This window comes from Seriola lalandi, unplaced genomic scaffold, assembly GCF_002814215.2.
Source record: "Seriola lalandi dorsalis isolate HSWRI2012SDOR001 ecotype SW California unplaced genomic scaffold, Sedor1 jcf7180002054486, whole genome shotgun sequence".
Lineage (NCBI taxonomy): Eukaryota > Metazoa > Chordata > Actinopteri > Carangiformes > Carangidae > Seriola > Seriola lalandi.
Window position 1 is genome coordinate 251,802 of NW_019525039.1, and position 27,301 is coordinate 279,102.

At 40.7% G+C, this 27,301-nt stretch overlaps 2 protein-coding genes and 1 long non-coding RNA gene across 4 annotated transcripts in view; 1 reads left to right on the top strand and 2 right to left on the bottom strand.

The window, feature by feature from the left end:
- Positions 1-6: 6 nt before the first annotated feature.
- Positions 7-4,769, bottom strand: LOC111659697 (uncharacterized). 2 transcript variants are annotated; one of them, XM_023412705.2, is made up of 5 exons: positions 4,518-4,769; positions 2,556-2,655; positions 1,715-1,805; positions 1,520-1,598; positions 7-1,392 (listed from the first exon to the last, which is right to left on the bottom strand). In XM_023412705.2, exons 1-5 carry the CDS (start codon positions 4,703-4,705, stop codon positions 1,113-1,115), a joined length of 738 nt encoding a protein of 245 aa, XP_023268473.1. In that variant the 5' UTR covers positions 4,706-4,769; the 3' UTR covers positions 7-1,112. The 2 variants fall into 2 exon arrangements, with proteins under 2 accessions (XP_023268473.1, XP_023268472.1); XM_023412704.2 differs by lacking the exon at positions 4,518-4,769 and adding an exon at positions 3,849-4,094.
- Positions 4,770-5,171: 402 nt separating this feature from the next.
- Positions 5,172-27,301, bottom strand: part of LOC111659714 (E3 ubiquitin-protein ligase SMURF2-like) — a 62,331-nt gene continuing 40,201 nt past the window's right edge. The window contains exons 8-20 of the mRNA XM_023412725.2: positions 26,740-26,951; positions 24,653-24,737; positions 23,043-23,201; positions 21,707-21,760; positions 14,251-14,464; positions 11,917-12,020; positions 11,679-11,793; positions 11,076-11,254; positions 10,058-10,195; positions 9,698-9,818; positions 9,260-9,461; positions 8,813-8,888; positions 5,172-8,657 (exon numbers count right to left, since the gene is read on the bottom strand). Coding sequence (XP_023268493.1) covers positions 8,558-8,657; positions 8,813-8,888; positions 9,260-9,461; positions 9,698-9,818; positions 10,058-10,195; positions 11,076-11,254; positions 11,679-11,793; positions 11,917-12,020; positions 14,251-14,464; positions 21,707-21,760; positions 23,043-23,201; positions 24,653-24,737; positions 26,740-26,951 — 1,759 coding nt within the window. The 3' untranslated portion in view covers positions 5,172-8,557. The remainder of the gene's footprint in view (positions 8,658-8,812; positions 8,889-9,259; positions 9,462-9,697; positions 9,819-10,057; positions 10,196-11,075; positions 11,255-11,678; positions 11,794-11,916; positions 12,021-14,250; positions 14,465-21,706; positions 21,761-23,042; positions 23,202-24,652; positions 24,738-26,739; positions 26,952-27,301) is intronic.
- Positions 15,518-27,221, top strand: LOC147818759 (uncharacterized). Its single transcript, XR_015437654.1, has 2 exons — positions 15,518-16,701; positions 26,752-27,221. It is a non-coding gene; the product is annotated as an uncharacterized LOC147818759 (long non-coding RNA).

The window sequence follows — 27,301 nt, forward strand, 5'->3', positions numbered from 1 at the left end:
TGCAGGTTACTATTTTAGTATTTTATTGAGGTTTAAACTTATTTCAACACACTTGACCAAAAAGTATCAAACATATTAAGTAACAGTCACCGAACAAATCCTGTAATGAAGCAGTTCCAGCTGTATCGTAAACACTTTGTGTGAGTTTTAAATCAGCATAAAGATCAGATCTTTGACTGAAAGATGAAAAACTAAAGAAAAATCTGTGTTCTGTCAGTAATACCTGTACTAACTGAATGCTAGTTTCTGATTGGCTGTAGCTGGGAAAGGAGTTCATTTAAGATAATGGATGAAACTGACAGGAAAACCATAATTTGGTTAACTGACAGCTTAAAATTTGGGTCCAGTTTACACCTCATGTCATCTGTATCTAATTACATTATCTGGATAACATCCGATCCATGGGCGTTTGCTTTTCCTTCTGGATCGTTCTCATTACGCTGAGTCTGCCTGCAATATGCAAATAAGGTATGTGGGTGTGGCAAACTTGTCAAACGAACATGGCACATACAGATTGCATGTTAATGCTTGGTGTAAAGGATGCCTTTAACCTAACATCGAACAGAGATTCGTTTTAACAATTTCAATATTGCTTAAAAAAAACAAACCCTTGTTCAAGCAGCTGGGTATTGTGGAGCTACAAATAAGCCCAAGGATGACGACTTTGAAGGAGTCTTCCAAAAAGTTTTTCAAAGTTAAGAGAACGGCCCATACTGTTACAACCCACATTTAACTGAAACAAGTGTAATTCTGTTGCAACAGCCCCACTTTTGACCACTAATGGTGATTTAACTGTTCACCATACCTGTCTGACCTGTCAGTCAGAATCACACATTCTCCATAGCAATGGCGTTAACAAATAACCCTCACAAGCTGAAGTAACCACCCTCCAATTTGCGTCAGATGGCTCTTTACATGTGATGGCATCAGTAAAATGCTGAGGCGTTGGTGGTGTGATGACGCTCCAGTGAAAAGCAGCAGAATAACCAAATGTCCAGCTGCTCAGTCCATTACACCACAGGTTAAACAAAAACTGGAACATATTCCTGGTTCAGTGTAATCCCAGTGCAACCACTGTCTGCTTGAAGTATCATTTCAGACATGATACTATCTCAGCTAGTGTTACTGCTTGGTAACATTGCTGTGTTGGTCTGTTCATGTGCTGTATCTTTACCATTGATCTGGAAATTACTATCGTCTATGACGCCATCGTCCTCATCAGTGTCTGGCAGGTTAGTCCATGTACAGCGGCTCTGACAGAAACAGCACGCCTGGTAGACAACTAGCTTTAGTCCTTGGACACGTTTTCTAACTGAACATTGTTTGTTGCATTCTCTGCACAGCTTGAACAGCTGGAGGATGCACTCTTCATCAACGATGAACTCTGAGGAGCTGAAGGAGTCAGGAAAAGATGCAACTGTTAGTAACATGAACAGGTTAAAAAGAGAAATCAGTCCTCCAACACTTAAAGCTGGAGATGGTATGGGTGAGAAGAACTGAGGAAATCTTATCCGCATACCTTCCTAAATCCACAAGGTAACGTCCGTCTCCCACACTTAAAGAGGTGCTGAATTCTTCATCCTCATCTTCTTGAATATCTGTATGTGGATCCATTTTAAACATATCAGTTAGTACTTCACTTTACAAACTATTTGCTTGCAATCTACAGATTTTTTTGGTGGAGAAGGACTTTGTTAATGTGAATGTGACTCACCTCTATTTACTTTATTTTGTGACTGTTTAGTTGCTGAGCACTTATCTCGACTTTCTGCTCTTTGACGAGCTGCATCTTTTTTCCTCAACTCCTTTAAATGGGACAAGGCACAGAAACCTATCAGCACACAGCTTAGTGGAAACAGGCAACATAATTGTATTTACACAGCACAACAGAGATGTAAAAAGAACTTGGCAATAGAGAGACAGCTTCCAAAAAAGTGTGGTAATATCTTTTGTTTGTGTAACACAAGGTCAAAAACATCTGCACTGAGCATATGTGCAGATATTTGTAGCTGAAACTCCCTGCAAGATAAAGCTTTCAACTGACATTGACTCACTTTAATTAAATAAAGCTATCTGGTTTCCTTTTGTGCTTGGACAAGCTAGTAGCATCGTTTCAGTGTGATATGGAAGGACAAAGAACAGTCTGGTTTTAACTTCAAGCAGAAGTTAAAGTCACATGCTGATATTCAAATGAAAGTCAATAATGGTTGTGTGCAATGTGTTTCAGCTAGAAATGTATTATATATGCAATATGTAATGTAATTTATTTTTTGTATTTGTGAAAGGTGTTTTATATTTACAGATTACACACAGATTGTCTATCTGTTCACACAAATAATATTGAAACAAATCCATAGAAATGTCTCCACGGTTAGACAGTTATCAACCCTAAGGTGGCACACAAACAGGAAACAAACAGCAGGACATCGCACACAGGAAGCAAAAAATTATGGATACTCGTTTTGAATTACAGTACACGTTATGTAAGTCATGTCATAACTCTCCCATCTGTACTCCCTCAGATATACAAGAGATCAGTCAGAGTCACATTTTACCTTTCCATTTTCAGATGGCTGGACAAAAGGAGCAGCACAAGTCTGCCGTTCATCTTCATTTGGTGAAGGGGGTGAGGGGTTTTCAGAATGCATACTTTCCCTATATACAGACAAAAAATAAGTAACGAGGGTATAAATTAGTTTAACCTGCACATGTTTGTTTTTTGCAACAATAAAGACTGATATGTGAAACCATTATTTATCATAGTAATCATCTATCATAAATAACATTGGCAGCAGCATAACAGTTAAAATGACATAGAAAGTAAAAATAAAAAAGTACAACATAAATGATTACACACAGTAATTCTAGTACCTCTATGATGAAGTGGTACTAAAAATTAAATAGTACCACTTTCTGATAATGCGTCATCATTACGTTTTTTGACAGTGCCCATACAAATGTAATTTTTAATTTCTTAATAGATTAGGTAAATAATTGCTATCGTCCATCAGCACAACCCTGGGAAACAGTTTCTTGCAGTTCCACACATTCACACTTGCCTATATGTTAGGGTCAGAGGCAGAGTCGGGCGGGTGTTTGTCTCGGTGTATGTGTATCTTTGTAGTGTGCGGACCTGCGAAATGCCAGGCGCATCAGTGCAACCGATGAAAATGTATAGTCGCACTGTGGAGCCATGATATACAAAACACACAACATGTAATGCATAGAAGTTATGTGTGTTGGACCTTTGTTCACAGCCCTGAATTTCAGTGGCTTCTGCAATGACATTCAAAGGCTCAACTCTGTAAAGAATTACTACAGCCTGTTCTATACATCACATATATGGAGATACAACAGTAAACATAAACCCTCTAATCAGCAACTTATGTTTGGACAGCACCTTTTTTTTTTCCAATGTGATGACCTGCTTATCCATCCCACTGAATGGTACCAAAGCTAGACCTGCTGGAGCTTACGAAGGGTTATCCTTCGTGGGAGGTGATGTTGAAAAAAGTTTGATGTTTTGCGAAACATAGTTTTGACACATAAATGTTGCAAAACATGCTGAACTGTGAGGGCAGACTGGAGATCAGACAGTGGTCGCAAAGTACGAGATAGGTCGGGTCGCGGCTAGCTGGTTAGCATGCTAACTTTAGTAGAGGAAAATAACTGATATTAGCAAAACATTGGCAATTACTTTGTTTCTCCCATGTGGCGAGTGGTAACCGAGGAACTCTAACATTTTGTTGGCGTTGATTTCTGAGGCCCAAGCAGCATTTGTTCATAATATTTGATTCTGATTCGTTTTCCTCAATTTTATGAATCAGTAGGCAGATGTTGTTACTCACTTGTCCAGCAGGAATAAAGCCAACTGAATGTCGCGTTTGAGCCCTCTCGAGCTCCTGAGCTCTCTCCACCGAGTGAATGCCTGTCCGAGGTTCACTCTTGTTTTACTCCGGTTTCTGTCACACTCCCTCTTCGCCTTTCTCACCTCGTCCGACCACCAGGGTCTTTTTGTTTTGCCGGACACAGTTTTCGTAGCTACTCCATTTGTTCCGCCGTTCGGCATCTCCTCTCCGCTAACCGGGGGACGCTGTTGTGGTTGCACAATGGAAGACGCACTTCCTTTGTGCCGTAAACCGAGACGTCGTTTTCTCGAGAGATTTCGGTGGACACAGATTTGCTTAGTGAAAACGAGACTTGTGTAGTCATCATTTACTTTATAAAGATAAATTAAAGCCAAAAAAGTGCATTGCCACATTAAGATTTTGAGTGACTCATCTTTAGACTTTCAAACAAAACTGATGAACCAAATCCCCAACATACTCATGTTGATCACCAAACTCACACCTATTAAAATGCTTATTTCAGTCCATTAAAGGTGCACTATGCATTCCTGCATGACGTCACTTCTGTTGACGTTCGAAGTAAGTACCAAACAAAACAGAGCAAGCTCGCCCCTCCCCCCCGTGTTTCTGTAACTGTCATTTAAAACAACCAATCCTGACTTTACCTACCTGTCCAGTAAGAACTTAGCCACCTGTGCATCGGACAGGAAGCCCTTCTGCCGGCGGAGTTCTCGCCACCTTTGAATCGATTCCCCAATATAAATGCGGGTCTTCGTTCGTTCCTTCTCCAGTTCTCTCCTCCTCGCCATATATTCATCCGAACGTCTTTTCTTTGGTCGTGTCCGTGCCTCGGCCATTTCCCAAAATATATCGTTGAGTCGTTAGACCTAGTTCACGGCGCCATCCAGCTATCTACTCTCAGATACTCATGCTACTCTATCAACTCTGCTCACTGCCCCCCCCCCCCCCCCCCAAATATGTGCACGCGCACGCACACGCGCACTAACCCATCCCTTCCCCAAACCATCTTGTCGGTGATTGGCTGGAACGTGGTTTGTTATGTTTTGGGGCACAGCCTGTGCCCCTAGTGTTTGTTTGCCGTTTGTGACGCATGTGTTGTCTCCAGAGACTGAGCTTTCTTACAGTGTATTCAGGGGGCAGGCAGCTAACGGATCAAGGGGAGATGCCTATGATTTGAGACAAAAAATAAAATCGCGCTGAAACCATGCAGGAATGCATAGTGCACCTTTAACCACTAGCATCAACTAAGACCAAAAAATAATCTCATTGTTGCAGCTGAAAAAAATACAGTTATACACGTGGTTCTATAAAACATAATGCTGTGAGGTCCAAACAGCATAGTTTTATTGCTCAGCTTTCTGCAAGGGTACAAGAAGTTTATTACATTGCTTCTTTATTTTCCTTATGTACAGGTGTCAGTTACAAGCTCACAGAGCAGCTGATGTGAAAAACTATGAACACGTATACTGTAATAATAAATACAAAACAGGTAGAGAATCAAAAGAAATAAAACATGGTTCAGTTAAAAAAAAAAATTCTGTTTTGTACTGAATTCAATCAAAAGTCATTTACACACATACACACACAAATTTGCACATTAAACTGTAAATTTGTGCTTACAAGTGTGGGGAGAGCTTGTTGTGGTTTGTAACCTTTTAAACCATCATTACAATTCATATTTTTTTTTTAAGAATTGTCAATTTGAGTCAGCTCTCAAGTTGTTCAAGTAAATTAATTAGATTAATCTGAGTAGACAAAAATGTCTTTCCATCAAAGCTTGATACAGTTAATGATCTGCAATTTTATATTTTTATGTGTGACCAATTAGGCTGCTTAACTGGGGAGAAATGTGGTTTCCCCTTGTCTGGAAATTGCTCAACCCCCACAACTTTTGCACTGAAGACTGAACCAGCCAGAGAACTTGGTGCCAACAAAAAATAACAAAGAGCAGAAGAGGACTTTGTGCACTGGACGAACATAGATGTGTGTGCATATCACGAGCAAGTGTGTGTATATATATATATATATGTTATCTACATAAAAATCAATCAGTCCATTAACTATTTGGTAAATAGAAGGAAGTGTCTGATTATAACTTGGAGCCCAAGTATGCATAATGTGTGCAAAAAAACTTGTAATGCATCTCTTTTCTGCCTCTGAGTCGAGTTATTAAAGGTAAAATCAAATAAATTCTTTGACAACTATTTCAATGTACTGTGTTTTGTTTCTGTTTTCTCTCATGACCACAAAATAAAAATGTTTTGAGTATCAGCCAACGAAACTGCTCATGGTTGCAAATGCAGGCAGATAAATAAAAAAAAAGAAAAAGAAAAAAAAGAACATTTAACTGATTTTTCCAAGTCAACAAGTTTTCTATGAGTAATAATTAAGCAAATAAATAGGCTTGATCTCTCGAGCATCCATTCATGCAGAGGGGTTTTGTTTTTGGATAGAGGCTCTGGTGATGGAGCTGCTCACCTCACTGCTGCCTCTCTGGTTTTTACTGACTTTGTATTTTGGTTGAACATTTTTCACTGTGTAGCACCCAGGAGTTCAGCAGCAGTCAACCGCCAACATTTGCAGCCCTGAGGATGTGAGGCCACCAACAGCATTCAGACTACTTTCTCGCTTTTAAAATTCTTGTTGCAAACATACTGCCCTTGTGCATATAAAATAATATGGTTGTCTGTGCTGTTTGGTATTCAGTGGTGACACAGATGTCAAGAGCAGCAAATATGGCCTTTGCTGTTCTCCCATGAAGGTATGCATGTCAAAATGCGAATGTGACTGATCAAGACCCTCACAAAAATCTCACTTTAAACTGCCAAGTTTTAAAATCTATCATGGGTGTAAAGACAAGGCCTATGAAATATTAGTTTCCATTAAAACCAGTTGTACCCCTCCTCACACACTAGCCTAATAAACGTAAAATAAAAAATTAATAAAAAAAAGAGAAAAAAAAACAAAACAAAGAACTTCACCTGAGAATGCAAAGAGGTCTGTGACAGACACCAACATGCTTGCATTTAAATTGAACAGAAAGAACAAGCAACAATATACAAAATAGCTATGTATTTGTACATATATACTCAAAAATTACAAGTGTATAGATAATTTTTACTCCGTATATTTCTAATGTAGTTGTATAGCAAATGAAACATGATATATTTTAATCTAACGTGAAGAACGCACTCCTGCCATCACTGCTCAGTTTGTAAAGTGCTCTAAAGTGACAAGAGAGAAAGAAATACTTCTGCCTTATTAAACTGATGTGACTGAAAATAGACATCTGCCTTGAAAGGCCTTTTAATCAAGCCTGGTCCCGAGGACAGTTGTGCCCTTTTCACATATGATCTGACAGGAAGTGTGCTGAGTTACACTGGGTTGGATAGAATGAAAAAGAACATGCATACTTGTAACTGCTGGAGACAAATAAGAGAAAAGGAAGACGAACCAGGCTCAAACAGTGAGGTTCAATCAGCTTTGCAGCGACATATACAGGATACTGTGGTAGTAAGAATTGAAGGGAACTCATTTACAAAATGTCTACCTTCCTTGCATACAAACGTACATTTGTGTACACATGCAGAAACACACAGACACACACACGTTTACAAAAGCTGTGGCCACAGTGTGCAGTGATTCAGGGAAAAAATAAGATTTATGCCTTCTTCTTCACCAGAGTCCGTCCCTCATCTTTGAACAACCGCCACAAGCTCGACTCTAAAACGCCACAAAAAATCAGAGCTACTGTACATCCACGTCAGTCTGTATGAGTTCCATTTCAAAATGATACATCCATATTTAAATTATAAAGACTTACGGGTACAAAATGACTGCTGGTATAAAAAATTGAACTAATTATGGTGTATTTCTGTAAAAATGGAAGATTTTCTATTCCGAATTTGAATTACATCAGCTACCAACTTTTACAAAAGATGATATATAACATTTTGGAATGAAACTCTTCAAATGCCAAAGCATTACACTGAGGTAGGATGAATTTGTGGCGCTCCTACAAGATGAAGCACACCAACTCTGCAGCCATGAGGATTGGAAGGTGTATTGGTTGAGGTTAAGATGGCTACCAAGGGCAAGATATGGCTTCCTGCAATGTTAAAGATTCAGTAGCATGACAATGATTTAAAAAAAAAAAAAAGAAAAGAAAAAAAAATCTGATCAAATTGTGAAACAAAAGTGACTCACTGTTCTCAAATCCCTCTGGATAATTTTTTTTAAAAGAAACACTTTTGTAAGATACTGAACTGTGTTGATAAACCGCCTCCTGATTCGATTAGATTCAAAGTGAGATGACCAGGCATTACAGGTCTTTTCACCTTTTCTTTTTCTGACTGCCAAGGAAATCGACAAAAAACAAAACAATAACAAAACTGCCCACTCAAAATGATAAAAAACAAAATTGTTTAAAGAAATGCTGCAGCTCATAACAGCTCCTAATTTGATTTCACATGACTACAACATAACAAAAAAGGAAAAAAAAAAAAAGGATGGGCTGACTCTCTAGCAGCTGTTCAAACAGATATCGATAAGAGAAGAATTTGGACAGCGGTGAGAGAAGAGGAAGACTGCAGGCTGGTCAAAGACGTACAAATCAGGCTCTGAGTGCGCCCATCGGCATGTCACACATACAATAATAATCTATCAGAGTCCTGCACATAATGTGTCTCTCATTCCACAGCGAAGCCACAGGTCTCCTCGATCGCCGTCAGCAGCTTATCGTACAGCTTGTCGTAGCTCTCGTAGGGCGGAATGTCAATCCGATTAAAGCTGGACAGAAGAGAAGGAAGGAGAACGAGTTCACACGAATGAAGCGATGAAAGACGGAAAGGCACTCTTTGCCATTATCATGATAAAATAAGCTTGTGTGTGTGTGTCTTGTGTGTGCAAATACATTTGTGTCTGCAGGTGCAGGAGACACATACCAGGTATGGGCTTTGGGCAAATTGTTGGTGTTGGCATCGATCTGATGAATGGTGAAGAGTCTGGGCCCTGCAGCACCTGCAGTCAAAACACAGGTGCAGTTTAGCATTAAATTCCACTGTGAAGTTACTCACCAACATCTCGGATAATAATCTCTCTGTAATCTAGCCCTCGCTCAACTGGCAATGCCAGACAAGTATTTATCATTCACTGGTCTTTTGAAAAAGCTAAAACATGTTCCTGTCATTTTCTATATTCTAAAGTAAATAATATCTGAGCATGTAACAACATATTTAACAATATATATCCTTGAAAGTTAGTAGAACAGAAGCTAAACCAGAAGTGGGGCAGGACATCTCCGTTCTAAAGTTAGACTGAGAAAACCATTAGGACCGGCTACTGGGGTTCAACTAGAAGACATGTTAACACACACAGAGTTAGGTAAATACCCTGCAAAGCCTTGAAGCCTTGCAGTGGGACTCTGGATGAGCCAGTAACAAACTGCAGTAGTCGGGCCCTCCTCTCCTCGTCAAACGACTCCACCGCTTTCCAAAACCACTTGACTATGTTGCTGTCAGGGGTGCAGTGCTTCAGACGGGTGTTGGACTTCCAGTCTGAGATGTCGATCTTTCCCAGGCCACACACTATCAGCTGAAAGTAAGAAACTTAAATATTATTACAAGTTCGTTTTACATATTAACTCTGTATAGTGTTCCCCAAATTTCCTGTTGTGGAAGATGGAATGGAAAATATTTTACCCATCAAACAGTAAAAATAAAACACAAAGGTAAATGAGTGATCTAGTTTTGTGTGTGTATTAAGGGATGATGACAGATGTGTATACATGACAGTAAACCACAAAGTGATGACTGAGTTTTCTACCGTACCTCCAGTTCCTTCTCGTCAAAGGCTTTGAGAAGGTGTTCAGGGATAACCTCATTGAAGCCTTTCTGCAAGGCCAGAAACTGAGCCTCGATGCCATGCAGGAAACGCCAGTTCACATACAACCTGCAGAGGAGGAGAAGAGAGAGGAGCGATGGTGAAACACAGTTAAATACAGATTCATCATCTTGACACTGAATTAAAGGCAATGTGACTGTCTGCAATCCCACTGATAATCAGTGTGAATACGGTGGAGGTGAGAAAGAAATGTTACTTGTTTGGGCTGAATCTGAACTTGATTGCTTATCGCATGTTGTTGTCACATCCTTGTGTTTGTGTATGCACATGTTCATCCTTCTCCATACCTAACATACTCCTTCTTGGTGTCCTCTGTGACAGGAATACTCTTGCCGTTGGGTTTCAGTTCATGTTGGATGATTTCTCCGTAGGCGTTGTGCTCTACACAGAAAGTGTGGTCCAGGACACCGGTGATGTCATTGTCCCTGAGCAGAGAGAGAAAGGACAGTAGATCACCATAGGAATCAACTCTTAACTTCATTTTATCATGCGTATTTTTTAGGATTTGTGCGAACAACAAAACAAAGACAGAGTAGTAATCTGCAGTATCCTGATCATGTGTTTTATTGTGATCATTCTTAGCAGCTGATTGGCTGTGGAGTTTCCACAGGTTTTTGTCATTTGCTGCAATTAATTTGCACTTGCAAATACATTTTTTTGTCTTCATTAACCTTTACATGGTCCGTGATGACTCAGCAAGAATTACAACTGAACAGTCATAAGAACAGGTGACATTATCAAAAGTATGAAGTTTTTGGTCCTGTCAGGATAAGAACTACACAGCACCCACATGTGATAAACACTTTCAAAACACTGCACCTCAACACTGTGTCAAAAGGTGCAAGAGAGGGACTAAGTCAGCAGGGATGTTAATTTTTGCATCAGACATTCATCTGAACCAGCAGCAGAGGGTGCCACAATCATTGGAAATGGTTTGATTTTTGCAAAACATGTGTGTGTACATCTAGTACATGTGCTCTATCCAGGTTTTAATGCCTTTTGTGCAAATTATTGACACATTTTCTTTTTTGTTTCGCTGTGTATACATGACATACATGTAAATAAAACTTCAATGAGAGGGCATCTGTAAAAATTATTTTACTGTTTTACTGGTACAATCAGAAAACCAGTATAAAGCTACAGCTCATTTACAATAAGTGTTGGGAAACCCTGTATTTACACTTGTTTTGACAAGAAAATTGATTCTGCACTTAAGTGTTAATAGCAGTAATATGTGTTTTCTCTTTGGGTTGCCAGTGTAGAGAATTTAGATATATAATAGGTTGCTTGGAAAAAAGGTCTTACAGAATCCAGACGAGGCTGTTGTGGAGGTCAGGGTCGACAGACTCCATATCGTCCAGCGTGATCGGTTTTCCCAGCAGCTGTTTGTAGAAGGGCAGAGTGAAGCCCCCGTCAATGTAGTGGCCGTGGAACACCGCCATTCCCATGATACGACCCACAAAGTGGAAGTACGACAGGTGCTCCTGCAGATGAAACCAGGGACATTAATATGAATTGGGTATCAGTCATATGAGTGTTGATACAACTACAGTACCACAATGCCAGTACCTAAGATGTATAACCACTACCGCATGAAAAAAAAAATCTATGTATCCGCATACTGAGCAATACTGAATTCAATTACCAAAATAAAGTTATCACTATGAAATTTTAATTATAACAACAAATCTCTTTAGCCTTTTTGTATATCCAAATAAATTTCACATGATGTCATATAATATCTGAAATCAATCTGACTCTAGCTTGAACATCTGAAGATGCCAGATCAAAATCCTTATAACAAAAAGACATTTCACATTTGTGTTTACATCTGGTGACTGGCTGGATAGATAAATCCCTATCACACGTCTCTGAGAATTTATGACTATATAACTAAATAATTCCTACCGGGTTGACAGCAGAGTCGGGATTAATCTGTAGAGTGTAGATGTCATCTCTGGAGTACTGGAACAGGCCGTAGTACGGGTTCAGCATCTCATGGGACAGCAGGTACAACCATTCCCTAACACATATGCACAGATTAACTGTGAAAACAGTACTTCAAATAATGCTAAAAGAAGCATAAATAAAATATTAGTTGACATTTCAAAATCACATAAACAGTAAAATAAATGTGACAAATTACCTCGCTACCCCACCATAGTCCAGTCCCTCCTCTCCTCTGAATTTGATCATCAGTCTTTTCCAGAGATCCTTTGGACGCATCTTCATCACCTGTCGGTACGACTCCTACGATTCAACACATAAAGTGAATATTAATATTTCACAGTACATAAAACAAGACTGGCTTTAATATCAGAGCGCAAGCCTCTACATGGTAACACTGATTCTGCAGGTGTGAATATGTGTACATGGCGTGTGCAGAAGTGTGATGTCTACAAACATAAGATTGTTATGGGACCAACACACACCCTCAGAGATACCAGGTACTCATGATGTGTGGGATGAAGACTGCAGGAATAAACGAAAACAGCATTGTTGTGTACAGTTGTGTACGTGGTGTCAGTATGTTTTGGTGTGACCAAGTTAGGAGAAGTGTCATGCTTGGGTTATAGAACTATGGAGGTTAACATGAAGGAATTAATATAGTCATTGCAGATATAGATAGATTTCCTCTTTACAATCAAGAATTTGCATGTGGAGCAGAGGAAAAAAACCCACTGTTACAATGGCACAATAGTTTATTTCTGGAAATTAGTAGCATTCAAGAATAATGCAAAATGATGGGGGAAAAATGGGGCCTGTATTAGACCAGTCTCCATGGTTTTCCTTTTTTTTTTTTTTTTTTTTTTTGAATACACACGTTTTAAGAATAAATAAATAAAAATATGATTCCAATGCATCTTGATGATTCTGTTCTTGCCTCCCTTCATCATACCCCTCCACAGTTACAGTCAAACAAATAGTGTGTGTATCCCCTTTTTACATTACATAAGAGACTGCTCTCTGTCTGTACTCTCAGCGGAGTCCAGGACGCGCCACAATAAACAATCTCCTGCTGCAGCAACAGCAGTGCTACAACTGAGAAAGCATAACAGAGCTGGGCAGCACAGAGAGGACTGTAAGATGCTTTTAAACACACAAATTTTACATAATTTATTTGAACCTGCTAACACGGGATTCAAAGTTTCAAGACTCATTTATGGAGTCCTAATAATGGTGCAGATGATGTCTCAGTCACACAAACCAGGCTGCAGGCAAAAGCTGAGACGAAGCTCAGGTATGCATCCGTCTCATCAACATGTTTGCGAGAGGAAAAAATAGTATAAAAAGTGTCCAAAACATTTAAAGCCACCATTGCATCAATGACTGTGACATGATTAATGAATGTACACTGAACGAGACATTGCATTTGTGTTAGTCATATGTCAACTTGTGGCAGAGAACATGCGTAAATAGGAAATCACATTATAACCATTGTAAGTACATGCACACGCTGCCAGTGGTTATCTGCAGTACTGGTTTCTGCATGAAAACCTCAAGTGGATCTGCAGAGCTGGTTTTCACACTTAACTTTCCCCTTCCACAGCTGTCACGTCGAATGGGGATGAAGTCATATTTTTCATTGCTCCACTTGTAGTTATGAAGTTATGTCTGGCCCCGAACACTTGCCACTGCTGCCTTAGCTCCTTTTCTCACCCGCTCCTTACCCCCCCCCACCCCCAGCCCCACCTCCCCCCAACCCTTTAGCTGCTGAAATCATCTAGAAAGAATGCCTTTGCCTTGGTAGAACAAATGATTGGGAGAGCAACAAAAAGAGAGACAGAGGAGGAGAAGAAAAGGAATAAAGAAATAATTTTTTTGTGGTGTTGTGAAGGCCTTTTTGTTCTGCTTTTTCCTGGAAATCATAAAGCGGTTCTGAGCACTGGTTCTGTGCAGCCCAGGGCCCTTTTCTGGCAAACATTGTAAATGGGGTGAAAAAATGTGAGTAAAATGCAAAGATCTAGGTTTGTCATTGTTTTCATGGATGTTTAGACTTTGCGTGTCAGCACATGATCCTCTGAATGCCAGATGACGAATTTTACAAACACATGATCAATGCGCAGTATTCAAATTCATGGTAAATTCTGTGTTGTTATGCATTCATTTGCGTGCATGTGTTTGCAGCTATGTTCAGCTGGCCTTCAGATGTTTCCTTTCATGGTTTAAGGCACATCAGAAATTTCAGGTTAGAGTGTCATGTTTATGAGTATCACAACTATTCTTAGACAAGCATGTGCACCGCTGACGTGGAACATTTTGGTAAAATTAAGTTTCAAGTACATGATGGTTCATGATCTGTAAACATGTTTATGTTCATTTTGTGATCTAGGTATAATGACCGTTCTCAAGAGCATTAGTTAGTTACTAAAACAAGTGCATTGTTATCATCTCGCTTGTGTGTTTATCAGAGTGTGAAAGGGTCATCCTTGATTCAGGTGTGTAATACGTTTTTGTTTGTTTTGTTTTGTTTTTTTACCTCGAAAATCTCCTCACGGCAGACCTCGATACGGCAGTGACCAGCCTGGGGTTGTTGCTGAGACAGTTCCTGCCGCAGGATCTTCAGCTTCTGCACCAGATCTCTCTTGTATTTGGGCACCGTCAGGCACTCTGCTTCTTCAGGTAACTGGGCTGGTGACAGAGGTTGCTGGGGACCCCCAGGACCACCCTGGTCCTTCAACTGCGTCGGATGACTGGAGGGACAAGCCGGTTGAAAGGGAGGTGGAAGACGAACAGCCAAGAAGAGATGGATGGGTAGAAGAGGTATTGGGGGGAAATCAACAAGTAGGGATGGGCAGACGAGCGACATGAAAGAGGGAAAAGACAGATAATAGTCATATGTCAGCGTGATTTATCCTTCACTTAAACAGCAGTATTGCAGTTTGTCCTGAGCTGCCCTCTCCAAAGGGCAATTTCCATTCGGTGTATTTGCAGCTGTTTACTGTCTCATGGTCACAGGGATATTATTCATGTGCACTGCTTTGGTGGAGGCAACAGATTTATACAAAGATAGAAGAAAGAGGGATATGTCCTGTAGGGAATTCCCCAGCCCCTCCATCTCAAATATCGTCTAACCGCTGAACTAGGGAGTTTTGTAAGAAATTCCCTCCCCAGCCCTCACCCTCCTCACTCCTCTCAAAGCAAAGAGCTCCAAACAGAGGACTAAGCCCTGAGTAAATCTGATCCAGACCTGTGGACAGGCTGGGCCTTCGACCAGACGTTTGGTAAATATCACCACCAGGAAAGACAGAGAGAGGGAGATAAAACCTGAGTAAGCAGAGAGAGGGAGACACACACAGACTAAGAGAAAGGAAGAAATATACAAAAGGAGAGTGGTGTAAGAGTAGCTGGCGCCTCTGGCAAGCTCAACTGGACAGATAAGTCAATGTGTTCTCTTTGCGCTCGTCCATCACGCATTTCTCCCAATGTTTAACCTAAATTTCCTTTTTAATAAATTTCCACCAACCACAACTGGAACTTCCATCATCCGACCACTGAAGCTGCCACCCTCCCTCATACTTTGAGGTGTAGGGGAAAAAACCATCAACATTTCTGTAAACTTCCAGTCTTGTTTCTGTCAACACAGCACTAAAGATACCTTTCTCCTGGCTACAAGTTATGTTCTGATAAATGTCGAGTCAAGCCACTGCTCTGAGTTCATGTTTGCTTGGCCAAAGTGCAGCCTTGTTTTGCAGCTTTGCAATATCCCAACAACAAGGTTAAGTGTGGAAAAGGGTGTGAGCACGGCAGCATGTCTGTCACACAGTGGACCGAGGAACTTCACTTGAGGAACATAAATCCTGACCTTTATCCCTCTTTGCTATGTTGCCATTCAGAGCCTGTATATTCTAAGAAAGGATGAGATACAATCTTATACAATCTTGGCAAAGATGTGCCATGGTCAGTGTTCTAGTTCTGGCCTCCTCCAGCCCTCACTGTGGTGTTGGTGGTGAGACGCTTGGGTGGGCCTCGTAAAAACATAATCCATCTCTCCCTTCAACAGGACAGCAGCCCTCATTTTCCTGCGAGGAGACGCTGAGCCAGCACGGGACTTCTTGAAAAGAAGCTACTGTCCTCCGCTGGGAGAGGAGTGTTGAGGCTGCTGTTGGCCAAACAAAGGCGGCACACCAAGAGGCCTGAACTGGTATAAAAAGAAAGGAGAGGACTTCTAAGGTAGCATAGCCACCCACTTATTCCAACACTCATTGTACACTTGGGTTCTCCGGTTCAGTAGGTTGAAAAAGGCCTCATCTATTTGGGCTTTCCAAACTAAACGGGTGCAGTGTTTCACCAGTCTATCCCTGTATAATCAAGTCTGCTGCTATTTATTTTATTGGCAGGCGCTGGGGCTCCTAGCATGTCAAAGAAAGGGTAAGACTGCAGCAGAGCAGTCCTGAAAACCACTTTAGGAAGGAGGAGGGGAAGAAAAGATGACCTTAAAACAAAATGGAATGAGTTGCTTTTGGCTGGGAGGCTCAAGAACCATATAATAAAGCGTAATTTCAGCGCACTTTTTTCTCCTTCTGAGGGCACAGTGTAATTAAAAATATGTTTCGACATAGTTCATCGTCTCTGGTTTCCAATGGGACAAGCTCCGCATATTTGAGGGTAAATATAGAAAATACAAGCACAGCAAAGTTGAAAATCTGCCCGGGCCGAAAGAGAGAAATGGTTCCTATTGCTGTGACAGCTTGGGTGAAATACGACGTTTGGGAAGAAATATAAACTTTCAAATTCAATGTAAGAGCCAGAGGATTTTATTATTGTTATTCCAAGGTAGAAGAAGCGGGAGGAAAGAGGCTGAAGAAGTCAAGAAATGAAGGGGTGAACATTTTTCTGAACTGGATCACCTGCGCCTGAACCTGCAGAGTCATGATAGGCCTCCATCCTCTTTCTGTGTATGCAGGGAGACAGACTGGGTGTGTGTCAGGTGAGAGAGTGCATGCACAAGAGAGAAGTCTGCATGTATGTTTGTGTAAGACAAAGTATACTTGCTTCAATTCTATGGCAGCTGGCACAGGTGGGCTGAAATGAGTGTTGAGTAAGTGTAGTGGTGTGAAAGCCACACCAGCCACCACAACACACCCACTCTGCCCCCCCACCCAACCCAGAGAATCAAAGGGTCCTTTATAAGTCGATCTGCTCAGAGCATCAGCTGGTGCCCTGCTCTTTACATTTGCCTAAAAAGCAGGAGAGGGCAGAGAGGTCGGCCAAAAAAGTGCCACTGCTGCCGACTCTGCAGAATGTATATATGTGTACAGAAGTACACAAGTTTTTACTTAGATAATATGTGTGTTTTGCCAGTAAAAGTGTGACCTCTTACATTCTTCCCAACTGCCAAGCTCCCACATCTGCACACTTCTACTTTCTCCAAAAGTACATGAAGTACAGGAAACCAGCAGCAGGACAGACTGTGATGATGAGACTGCCTACTGACTAAAATATGTTGCATCTGAAGACACTTTCTGAGAATGAAAGATTTGCAAAATTCTGCCATTACATAAAAAATAAGCTGTTTTCTCCTGTCATTTGATTTTTTATGCACAATTTCCAATGAAAAATAGCGCAAAAATATGGTAGACTAACCTAGAACAAGCAGAAATTATACAAACACAAAGCAGTTCACTGTGTAGACTACAGAGTGCAATATATTGTGTGTTAAATAAAACAGAAGTCATTTGTTAGGTGTGAAATTATTTTTTTGTACGAATTTAAACTTCATCTAGGCTGTCCTCTTCTGTTCACTCTTATACAGACTGCCCTTTAATGCACCACATACAGACAGAACATTTATCCTGCTTTATATACTGTTTAGACAGCTGGCATTTACTGTATCATCAAGTCACATGTGAGGTTAATAAAGTTACAGCAGAAAATGTCAAGTGCTGTACATATTGTAGATATATACATTGGATTTACTGCTAGCCCAATAATTTGCTTTTATATTTATCTTTCACAGGTTAAATATACCACACACCCATCATAATGTACCAAGTATAATCATCACTTTTTAAACATAAATGCAAATATTGATATAAATGTCATGAAAATTTATACCTTGGTTGGAAAAAATACCTGCTGATGCCCACTAAACTTAAATGCAGAGCCAACTAAAAATACCTTCAGCAAACACTGATGTAATCTTTCAGACATATACTATGTGCTGGTGCAAGGGAGGAAGTTAAGTATGCGAGAAACAGTGTGGCAGACCACAGTAATGTAGCTGTGTCTGACTGTCTGACAATTCAAGGCCTTCATCAGTCTGAGGTTGACGGCAACAGGACTGTCTGAGTCACATTTAAACCAAGATGTGTCCTGGAGGATCAGTAGGCCGAGGTGCAAACTATAAACTCGATGTTGTAATATCAAATCTGTTCCACGCCATCTAATCTTGCAGACAAAACACAAACAATTTCTACAGATGAGCGGTAAAAATTACACCCACTAAACAACAAAATGGGTTAAGAGATGCAAGGTAAAACTGCTACGCTCTAGCTACCAAAAATGTCTGCAGCTTTTTAAACAGTACAGTACAGTATTACACAACAGTATCTGCAAGTTTGATACGTTATTTGTAAAAAAAAAAAAAAAAAAAAAAAAAAAAAGGTATCATTAAAAAGAATACATATGGTAAAAGCAAAGACAGGGAAGCTTTAAACTAATTACATTTTTTTTTTAAATTGCTGCCCATTTTGCCTGATTTGAACAAATACTAGGAGGTAGTGACAACACCAGCTGCACTTATATGTGACCCTAAAGCACTTGCAACCATCCTGTCTGACAACTCAGCAACCATCAGCTTTCTCCACTAGAAACAGAATTTCATTATTTAATTGTTTCATTGACATCTCTCTCTTTTCAGGTCAATGCTGACAGTTTGGCTTACAGTAGGTTTTTACTTTAAGTCAACACATTGCTTTTTGTTCACGCTCTCCTGATTTAATCAAAGCGAGTTTCTCTCCTGCATCTGTTATATTTGTTTGACTGACTGACGTTGTTTTCTCAAGTGTCAACTGCTATATTTTATTCTTTTGATAACATTGTGTGCCTGTCTGCCAGAAAACAAAAGAGAATGCACATTAAAGAGAGAAAGAAAGATGCACCCCAACAATAATGAAAACATCCTTCAGTGGTATAAAGGGAACAGCAATCGACAGCTCAGTGCTGAATGAAAAAAAAGCTATGCAGATATCTAAATAAAAACAAAGATCTTCAGTTTCCTTTTGATTTTTTTTTTTAAAACCCCCACACATCAGGTAACATGCACTCAGCTCATCTTAACATGCCCCCCCCCCAAAAAAAAACCCCATCTCCTTCAATCTCCCAATATGAAAACAGGTCAACGCAGTGATGCATTATAGCAGGGTCATGGTGTGTGTGTGTGCATGTGTGTGTGCACGTGTGTGTGCAGTGGACCTATGCGGATGTTGGGTTAAATATTCTTAAATCCTGGCATTGATAAAACACAGATGTCCTGACACCGAGCCAGCAGAGAGGCTGATAACTTTAACAGTTTTTGGAGCACAGAAGAGGGCGGGGGGCCGCGGAGACAGAATGAGTGAGGACAGAGGAGATGACAGGAGGAGGGAAGTGTAGAGATTAGAGGGAAAAAAAATGAACAAGGACAGCAGGGAAGAGGACAGACAACACTTTGAATGGTTGCACTGGTTCCTCTTTATACACCAGAAGCCTTATAAAGCTGAGGATAAGGTATAAAAAGGTTAACACGTCCAGGAAATTGTCAACTGCTGACATTTTCACACATTGGGTACGTGCATGTACAGTATGTGCAGAAAGACTGTTGTGTCCTCCATGCGTCTCCACATGTGGTCTCTGTATCCTGCTTGCTGTTGTTTGTTAATGGGTCTGCTGTCAGTCACCCTGGGTGTTTAGATTCGAGCCTCTCAGCCAGTAAACAATCCAACATTACGTCTGGATTGTTGAGACCATTTAGCATGCCCAATAAAATTTAGTGTTTCAGAGCCAAAATCAGTAGGCAGTCTCATCACCACAGTCTGCACTACACTAATCTATTTGAATTCTTTCTCAACCACTCTGAGAAAAAAGAAAATTTAAATTAAATAAGGATGAGGATGTAAATGAGGATTTTTGACAATGAACCGAAGTTACTTTTTTGACACCGATTTATTTCTGGTATGATGACCTCCTGCAAAAAGAGAAGTATTCAGCAGTGGTGGTTTTGACAGTTTTTGGTTATGGGTGTTAAAAACAACAAGAGCCAATCAGACCAATTTTGCTCAAGAGATACTATTTGAGTTTGAGTTTGTTTGCTTTCACACATTTACACAACCTTTTAAGATAAAATAATTAACAAGGTGATTTACTGATCACATTTCATGTTTTAATTTTGCATTGCTTGAAATGCAGCTGATTTGGCTGGTAGTCTTAAAGCCACAATAAAAATCTGATTTGCTTGATTATTGATTAGCCTTATGTCAAGAATCTAAAATAGAAGAACTCCAAACTTGGCAAAGACTTCTGTGCGTATCTATTCAGATATAGGCCAAATAAAGTGCAAGTGCTTACTGTTGTGACATGGACTGTATGTAAAGGGCGTTTTCATTTTGTTTTCATTCAGTTTGTATCAAGGTAAGCTGCATTAGAAATTAGAGCTTGTTAATTTTGACCTTCACAAAGTTCTAAAACTCTGTCTGGACTCGCTCAAATCTCTCCTAATAAGGAGTCAGACAAGCAGTTAATGATGCTGACTGGATAACATAGCTGAGCTTCAACTCACAACCAGGGGCTATTCTGACACATATGGATACTATTTGACCAAATGACCAGATGTTGATTTCCCAAACATGTCCATCGTGCCAGCAGCTGTTATTGCAAGAGGTTTTGACAAAGAATTTGTACTAAAAAAAATAAAAGGAAAAAATCTCCACATCTCGATGTTCCTCTTGCTCTAGTGATTTCTACCTCATACACTGGCAGACTGGAAGTAAAGGGAACTACCAGACAGCAAAAATACCTGAAAAACAATCTTGTTTTATGAGATTTATATAACACAATCACAAGACCCTTCCCCATTAATATCAGAGCTAACACACTGCTGATGTTTTCATCCAATGTGTGTTCAGTGACGCTATGAGAACTGCTGCTAAGCTAACAGCTGCTGTGCTAACACGTGTTTAGTATTATTTTCCCTGGTGGGGTCGGCTTCATCAGGCCTCTCTGCTGGCTTAGCTGGATGTGAACTGGGCTTCAGCGAAGGCTGACTGCTGACAGGGAGCACAAACACACTGAAAGATGGACTGACAACCACCCCCCCTATACGGACAGCCACAGTTAGGGGTAGTGTGTGTGTGTGTGTGTGTGTGTGTGTGTGTGTGTGTGTGTGTGTGTGTGTGTGTGTGTGTGTGTGGAACTTGAATGAAATCCTCGGGGTTGAAAGTCATCTCTGAGGAAGGTTACACAAAACGTGCACATACATACATAAACACACACGGACTGGACATTCCCAGGTGGAGGACTATATCGCAGTCAGCATTTTTTCTTTATGATAGTGTTTGTGTTTGTGTGTTTGTGTGTGTGTTTATGTGTGTGTGTGTGTGTGTTTATGTGTGTGTGTGTGTGTGTGTGTGTGTGTGTGTTTGTGTGTGTGTTTATGTGTGTGTTTATGTGTGTGTGTGTGTGTGTGTTTTTGTGTGTGTGTGTGTGTGTGTTTATGTGTGTGTTTGTGTGTGTGTGAAGCTTTGAGTGACTGGCTGCTGAAACTGCTTTATACAGGCAGTTGGGGTGAGAGTATGAAAATTTCTGTCAGCCTGTGAGTGCTGATTGCATTGTTCACATGTACATTTGTCACAGACCATGTGCAAGTGCGTGTACACATAGACAGTATGTTGTCTGCAAGCAAGTATCTGAGCGCACATTTGTCTTCACAAATATCCTCATGTGTGTGTGTGGGTTACCTGAGGTTAGTGTTTTGGCTGTCCATGGCCACACGGGAACCATTTGGACTTGGGCTGTTGGAGAAAACAGGAGGGGAGTAAAAGACATAGAAAGACAAAGAGAGAGAAAATGACACACAAGAGAAGGTGAATGACAGAGAAGCATTGAAAACAACAGGGACAGTGAGACAGGACAGATAGGACAAAGAAAAAGTGATTCACAGGAGACAAGTGAAAGGACACAAAGAAACAGAAGGGGAGATGAGAGAAGAAAATGAGGTAGAGGAAAAGCAGAGGAAATACACAGAAGACGGAGACATAAAAAACACAAAAAGGCCAAAACATGGACAAATACAAAGAGAGGAAATGGATGAAAAGACAACAGAGTTGGTGAGAATGACGGAAAGTGGACAGGAAAGAGGAAAAATACCATTGGCAGATACACAAGACAGAGGATAGGGGAATGGACAAACAGAGAAGAACAAAATATAAGGTGAGATGAATAAAGCGAAGACAGCCATCGGTGATTATCTTACATCAGACATATTCATTGCTGGAGGATTCATGACTGTAGTGTGCATCACAGGTTCCCTAACAGTTTTCCCCTCATTTCAGGTTATTCCAGCATCCCCAGACAGGAGTCATCACGTCCATTTCCAGGACGGATAGTGTGAGTGCAAAGCTACTTTTAAAAACACTGAGTTTTTAACTGTCCTTGGCAAAAAATATGAACAGAGCGGAGGGTGACTCTGAATCTCATCTACTACGAACAAAAAGCAGGACAAAATGTTTGACTTGTGTAAGAGCCCTGCCTAAACATAGAAGATGCATCATCATTGACATAATATAAACATTAACACCACTATGTGTGAAAAGATCTGATTATTTGTTGTATTCCATTGAGGTAAAGTGTTGTTCTGTTTTCTTGTCCAGTTCATTGCCTCTACTAAAATCTCACAGTCAGCTCCTCAATACAAACATACTCTTTAGAGCTTGAAGCAGGGTGTCTGGCATCTTTTATGATCAATTGGCTTCAAAGTCATAATCCCTTGATTGTTGTTTCATTGAAATTATTGTTGTTGTTTTGTTCACCACTAGTTTGAGTATTCAGGGTAGAGGGGATTGTTAACTAAACAAAGCAGATGTAAACATACAGATTTGCATGTAGCAACATATTTGCATTTCTGTTTTAGGCTGTTGTGTATTCACTACATTTAAGTAGAAAGATATAAATAGTGGGACAAAAAAATAACAATTTTATTTGTCTTTGGTAAGACAGATGTAAATGACAGCCAAGGTAATCCCCTTGAATATCCTGCCCTGGGGGCTAAAACACATTATTAACTGATACACTCACTTGAGTACAAGATGCAGGTTAGCAGACAGTCGCGGGTCTGTGAACTGTGTTGTTCGATTGTTGTGGTCGACAAAGTAGACGCGGCCAGTGGCTGTGTTTCTGATCTCCCAGCCTGGTGGCAGTGGGCCAAGCTCCTCACAGTTCACATTGCTTAAGTCCCTGAACAAAATAATTAGAAGCCATTAGCAACAATGAGACTACAAATTAAATGCAAATCTAAATTAAACCATAAAATACAAACATACATACTGCATAAAAAAAGCAGGCCTGCAGACCAATGACCATCATACTCTCAGTAGCTTTGGTACTTCATGTACTACTATATAACTGAATGGACTCAGTTGGGAGAAAATTAACATGGATAATTGAGGAACTATGTTATTGACAACACTGAACCACTTCCTTGGATGTTGATTAATACAAGAGTTACTTAAATCCATGTCCTTTGTGGAGTTCAGAATTTCATGTATGTCCTAAATGTAAGCAAACATGCTGATGAACCTCATGCTGATGTCTTTCAGCAATACAAGTGATTGACATTAACATTTACATGAAGCTTCACAAGACTCAGTCAATCAAAACTCAGGACCACAGCCTTCAACAGGCTCAAGAACATCAGCAACATTAACGTTGCCTTTATCCTTCTGCCAAAGTATCTGCTCTAATTTGTTGATTCTCTTTCTGTCCTGTACACTGACATTCCTGATCTGGGACAACGCCATAGCCTAGGGAGGTCTGGTGTGTGTGTGTGTGTGTGTGTGTGTGTGTGTGTGTGTGTGTGTGTGTGTGGAGGCGCGTGTGTGTGTGCATGTGTGTGCGTATGTATGTGTGTATGTATGTGTGCATGTGTGTGTGCGTGTGCATGTGTGTGCATATGTGTGCATGTGTGTGCGTGTGTGTGACTACTTTGTCCTTGTGTGAAGTAAGGACACATCACTCAGGGACAAAGTGCATGCCTTGCTGCACTCATCACAACATACTGGGTCATTTTAGAAGCTCTGTCCAAAATGACCAAACCCAGAGTTGCTGCTGTAAGTTGGACGTTACACGCATGTGCTTCATCACTGAGCAGCAGCTACACCGAGTCATGGCCAAAACTGTAACGCAATCGCACCGCCCGCAGTCTCTAGTGAATTAACTAGTGGACCACTGAGAGTTGGTGAACAGTATGATTGAATGCAGAACCACTGGCCTGGTGGTGTTCAGCTCAACATCTGTCCAAAAATTTTCTTCCAGCCCCACATCGGACTCAGAGGTCATTAGTTTGGCTGACCCTGACTTGAGCCTGAAATTTGACTAATAAGACTGTTTTTGAACACAACCCTGAGCAATTAAGTGAGAAATTAGGTCTGATCCAAACCAGTCAAGACCACTTTGGCCCTGTCAGTTTTGGGAATATATGTCAGGTTTTATATTAGGATTAAAACAATACAGGCTGTCCACACGGTGGTGAATTCATCATGTATTTAACTCTGATTTAATTCTGAGATAATTGTGCTCATATTAAGAGCTCTTGGTAACATTTATGGAAAGAGACTTGCTTAAAAAACATAAAAAATTTGGACAATAACCATGAAAAATATACAAGGATAAATGCACAAAGGTGTTACCTGGGTACCCGGGGGTCATGCCAAGTGCTGACTCCAGTCTGCGTGTGGAGGAAGTAGACCTGGCCCTGCTGAGTTGTTCTTTGCTCTAAAAAAAACAAAAAAAACAAAAAAAAACAAAAAGAAATTTGCATTAATATGTCAAAAGGCAAAACAGCAGTGAAACAAGCTTGGAACTGTTGATGGGACTGTTGTTCTGTAGTCTAGTTGAGGTGGGTACAAGCACGGATAACAAGTTTGTATATTTTGGAGAAGAGGAAATCTGTTTATAATTGATGTGACAGGCAAACTGCTGGGACAATGTTGAACTAAGAGTTTCTTAAGGTGTGTGCCAATGTAATCAATTAATTCCTCTCCAGTCTCCAGTAGGCCTATCCCAAGAGTGTGGGGAAAATAAAATGTGAGGGGAAATTTATCAAAGACTTCCATGAGTGTTTTTCCTTGCAGAGAGTTCCTTGATGCATCCTAGTTGCCTTGTTTTCTCTTAAAGGTTAGTGTGTGTACTGAAAGTCCATCCACTCCTATTAATCTCCAAAACCAAAGGAAATGGAAAGGAAAATGCTGTCATTCATGCCAAACCCACTAATATAATATACTGTAAACAAATAAGGGAACTGAGGACACCAAGATGAAATCTGAGGAGAATGGTTCTCACTTGTAATCCGTCACTGACTTGTTGGACCTTTGGTTCCATCCAGCTCATGGATGAATGAAGAGTGAGTGTGTGAATGTTGGCACAAAGTGTGTGCGCCGCACGGGCGTGGTGTTCATGTGTGTATGTTCAGCCGCTAATCCATCACTACCCCCCACCCCAACTTCCTACTGGCACAACTCATTTCCTACCCACCTCTCCCTGTCTTTTTTCCTCTCACACATTCCCCCTTTCTCTCTCGCTCTCTCTCACGCTCTCTCACCACACCCAGCCACTGGTTCAGAGGGTTCAGCTGAGGAAGAAAGTTCTCTAGCTGTTGGGCATCAGTGACTCATTTTGTCCGACCTCGGCCAGCCTCAGTGGACACAGCAGGACATTTCAAAGGGGGCACAGGTCCAACAGTGCCATTCTAAATCACTGGCATACAGCCCCACACTTAAAATAATAATTTATTTTACAGACTCTGTGGGTATTGTGGGGTGCACTGTGGCTGACTGTGAAAAGTGCACTTTTAGGAAAAAACATTCAGATGTTGGAAAATGTACTTGCTTCTGCATTATTTTCCCAATGTGTTTGAATGCTGTGAGTAAGGCCAGCTTAAGTAACACGGTACAATAAAAAAAAAAAAAAAAACAGTAACTCAAAGTGCCTTTTTCTGAACTAAACACCAAGCTATGAATACTCTGTTTTCCCTCCATCTCTTCGCTGTGGGAATATCAGTCTGCAAAGCCAAAACATTCCAACAAACAGGAGAGGAGACGAAAGAAAAGGAGAGGAGAGACAGACTATTAGCACACAGCAAGAGTTGAATGCAGTTGTTATGATGTGGTGCTTTGGGAAGGAGGGAAAGGGGAGGTCGAAGGGGATTAACAGAGAAAACGTGAGTGAGCCCAAGGATAGAGCAGGGAAACAGACAGTGAGAACAAGAAAAGAGGATACAAAGGGCCTTTAAACTTTCTTCTCATCATTAAAAGAAAAAAAAACAAGCCAAAAGTATAGGTAAAAGTATCACTGCCTCCAGGCAAAAAACAAGATAGAGCCAAAGAGCAACTCACCGTGTCTTTGATCTGTGTATCTTGTATTTTTGAGGGTTATGTCTGGGACATCACCTCATCAGTAACTGTGGTAAATATACAATGCGATATGACTGCAGCTAACTGATAGCCATCCCACACACTCCGAGATGTTTGAAAAACAAAATCTTCAGTTTAGCCGCTGTGGGATTTGATCGCTCTTATAGTTAAACACTTAAACAAATATTCTACATCAGTTCTGTGCGGAGCTGACCAGCTAATCAAATGACTACAGTGGGACAATAAAATGTGATGTCATAGACACTGCCTTTTTTTTTTAACCACAGTATCCTCAATGCTCACTATGATGAAGATAGAGTGTGTTTGTGTGTGTGTGTGTGTGTGTGTGTGTGTGTCTCTCTCACCATAACCCTCAGGCAGGTCAGGTGGCGTATGCAGGTGTGTCCGACTCATGTAGTTACGATGCCGCTGTGATCTAACCCGTCTCTCCTGGATCCGCTGTTCGCCTGGCGGGCCGCTGGCCACGGCCCCATTAACGGGAGTCATCACTGGTGTGTTCTCGTCCACCACGCAGCTCAGCGGACGCCCTGATGGGCTGGAGTACTCTGACGCTGGCCTTGGAGAGAGCAGAGAGTGTACATGCTCATGTTTATACATGCTCAGGCCATGGTCCTATCTGTGTGTGTTCTTCTGAGTTTAATTTTAAGCTTGTTTCCATTTTCACCCCCTTTTTCTAGTTATAGTTTCTAAATATATATATGTTATACAGGTGAAGCATTTTAATAACAAATCGGAAATATTGTACACTTCAGATTTTAAAGAGCTTTTTGGCCTAAAGATACCAACTTTCTTGCTGTGAGGTGGATGAATAAATTGACAAGAAGAACGTTATTGTTTGTTTTCATTCCTAAGAGTTACATGCACGGTGGAGTGTGTTAAATGAATGAGTGATAAGTGCTTGACTTT

Bases quoted from the DNA above. Each gene is read 5' to 3' on its own strand.
- LOC111659697 (XM_023412704.2), bottom strand. From the start codon at position 4,069: ATGCCGAACGGCGGAACAAATGGAGTAGCTACGAAAACTGTGTCCGGC. The intron at 2,656-3,848 runs GTGAGTAACAAC...GTCTGTATATAG, and splicing joins GCTTTATTCCTGCTGGACAA to GGAAAGTATGCATTCTGAAA. The intron at 1,599-1,714 runs GTGAGTCACATT...ATCCACATACAG, and splicing joins ACAAAATAAAGTAAATAGAG to ATATTCAAGAAGATGAGGAT.